Source organism: Bidens hawaiensis, unplaced genomic scaffold (assembly GCF_021521415.1).
Source record: "Bidens hawaiensis isolate Kalapana, Puna unplaced genomic scaffold, B.hawaiensis_p1.1 tig00065333_1, whole genome shotgun sequence".
In the NCBI taxonomy this organism is placed as follows: domain Eukaryota; kingdom Viridiplantae; phylum Streptophyta; class Magnoliopsida; order Asterales; family Asteraceae; genus Bidens; species Bidens hawaiensis.
In genome coordinates, this window is record NW_027501657.1 from 199 (window position 1) to 2,026 (window position 1,828).

Genomic DNA, 1,828 nt, shown 5'->3' on the forward strand with positions numbered 1-1,828 from the left:
CCAAGAAACCAGCCCATAAGCCCATGTAGCACTCTCAGATATCGAAATCTTCTGTGGCTCTTTTTTCTTTTCCTATTGATTTGAGAGATGTAATAGCAACTCCAATGCTAAGGTTTATAGATTTCTTTTATTTTCAAAATAAAAATGTCATTTATTCTAATTTTTATAAATGTGTGTGTAATAACAGTAATTTATACATCATGTAAACCACTTCAAAATCGATAAATTACATATCATCTTATCGACTTATCGGATGTCATACCATACCATAAGTATATATTTTTATATGGACAAAGTGGTTCAAACCTTTTACGGTATTTATCGGATAATTCCGAATTTGATTGTGAAATACAAAACGATACATGTAGATCGGGGTGGTTTATTAGTGTATGGGACCCTAAAATATTTGTAAAAACCAAGTCCTTGTACACTAGATATTATATCCTAATCAAAGGTTCGTTGAGCGGAGTGATTGGTGATGTTTATGTGATTAATGTTTACGCACCGCAAGAGTTGGGTCTTAAACAAGAATTATGGAATGAATTGATTCTACTAAAAGAAGGTAAAGAGGGGCTTTGGATTTTCCTTGGTGACTTTAACTGTGTTAGAGGTCCTTCGGAAAGGAAAAACTCGGAGTTTTGTGTTTCGAGTGCTAGAGACTTTAATGACTTCATTTTCAAGGCGGATCTATTCGAATACAAGATGGGGGGATTTTTGTTTACATTCCTATCAGAGGACGGGGGTAAATGCAGTAAAATTGACAGAGTACTTGTGGGAACAGAATTTTTAAATCGGTGGCCAGAAGCGTCTTTATTAGCACTTCCCAAAAAGTATTCGGACCACAGACCGCTTATATTGACCTGTGCTGACCAGAAGTTTGGACCTAAACCCTTTAGGTTCTTTAATTCGTGGCTGAGACATGCAAATTTGGAAGGACTGGTCAAAGAGTGTGTGCGTAATTGTCAGGTACGGGGCGCTCCAGATTTGGTATTTGCTGAAAAACTTCAGGCATGCAAAAGGATGATCAAGGTATGGAGGAAAGGGAAAGGGGTTGATAGAGATGAAAATGGCCTTATTTTGAAACTAGAAACTAGAGTGAATGAGTTGGATTCAAAGGCTGAATATGGAGACCTTACTGATGATGAAATTAAAGAAAGGTTAGATTGTCAATGCAAGGTGGAAGAGGCTGAAAAATGTGAATTGTTGGATCTTAAACAACGAGCGAGGATCAAATGGGCGGTAGAAGGGGATGAAAATTCGGCCTTTTTCATGGCATAAATAATGCTCATAACAAAACGAACAGGGTGAGTGAGCTATGGTTTGGTGAAGAATGGGTAACAGAACCGTCTCGACTCAAATAAAAGATTAAAAACTTCTTCTAGTTAAAAACTTCTGAATCGGACAACGATCGTCCTATATTCTTTAATGATTGGTTCTCCAAGTTATCTCAATCGGAAGCGGACTCTTTGGTTGACAGATTTACAAAGGAAGAAATAAAATCGGCAGTGTGGGATTGTGGTGGGGAAAAAGCGCCAGGGCCGGACGGCTTCACCTTCAGGTTTATCAAGAGATTCTGGGAATGTTTCGAAGACAATGTGGCTGAGATTTGTAACTATTTTTACATTCATGGTAAGATTAGTAATGGATGCAACTCAAGCTTTATTACCCTTATCCCAAAAGTAGCAGATCCACAAAAATTGGAGGAATACCGACTGATTAACCTTATTGGGTGTATCCCGAAATTGATATCAAAATTACTTGCTAACAAAATGAAGATGGTAATGGGCTCAATCATAGGTGAGGAACAATCTACCCATGTTGCGGGTCA

At 37.9% G+C, this 1,828-nt stretch overlaps 1 protein-coding gene across 1 annotated transcript; it reads left to right on the plus strand.

Moving 5' to 3' along the window:
- Positions 1 to 702: 702 nt before the first annotated feature.
- LOC143604483 (uncharacterized) lies at positions 703 to 1,278 on the plus strand. Its single transcript, XM_077080947.1, has one exon. It carries the CDS (start codon positions 703 to 705, stop codon positions 1,276 to 1,278), a length of 576 nt encoding a protein of 191 aa, XP_076937062.1.
- Positions 1,279 to 1,828: the final 550 nt, after the last annotated feature.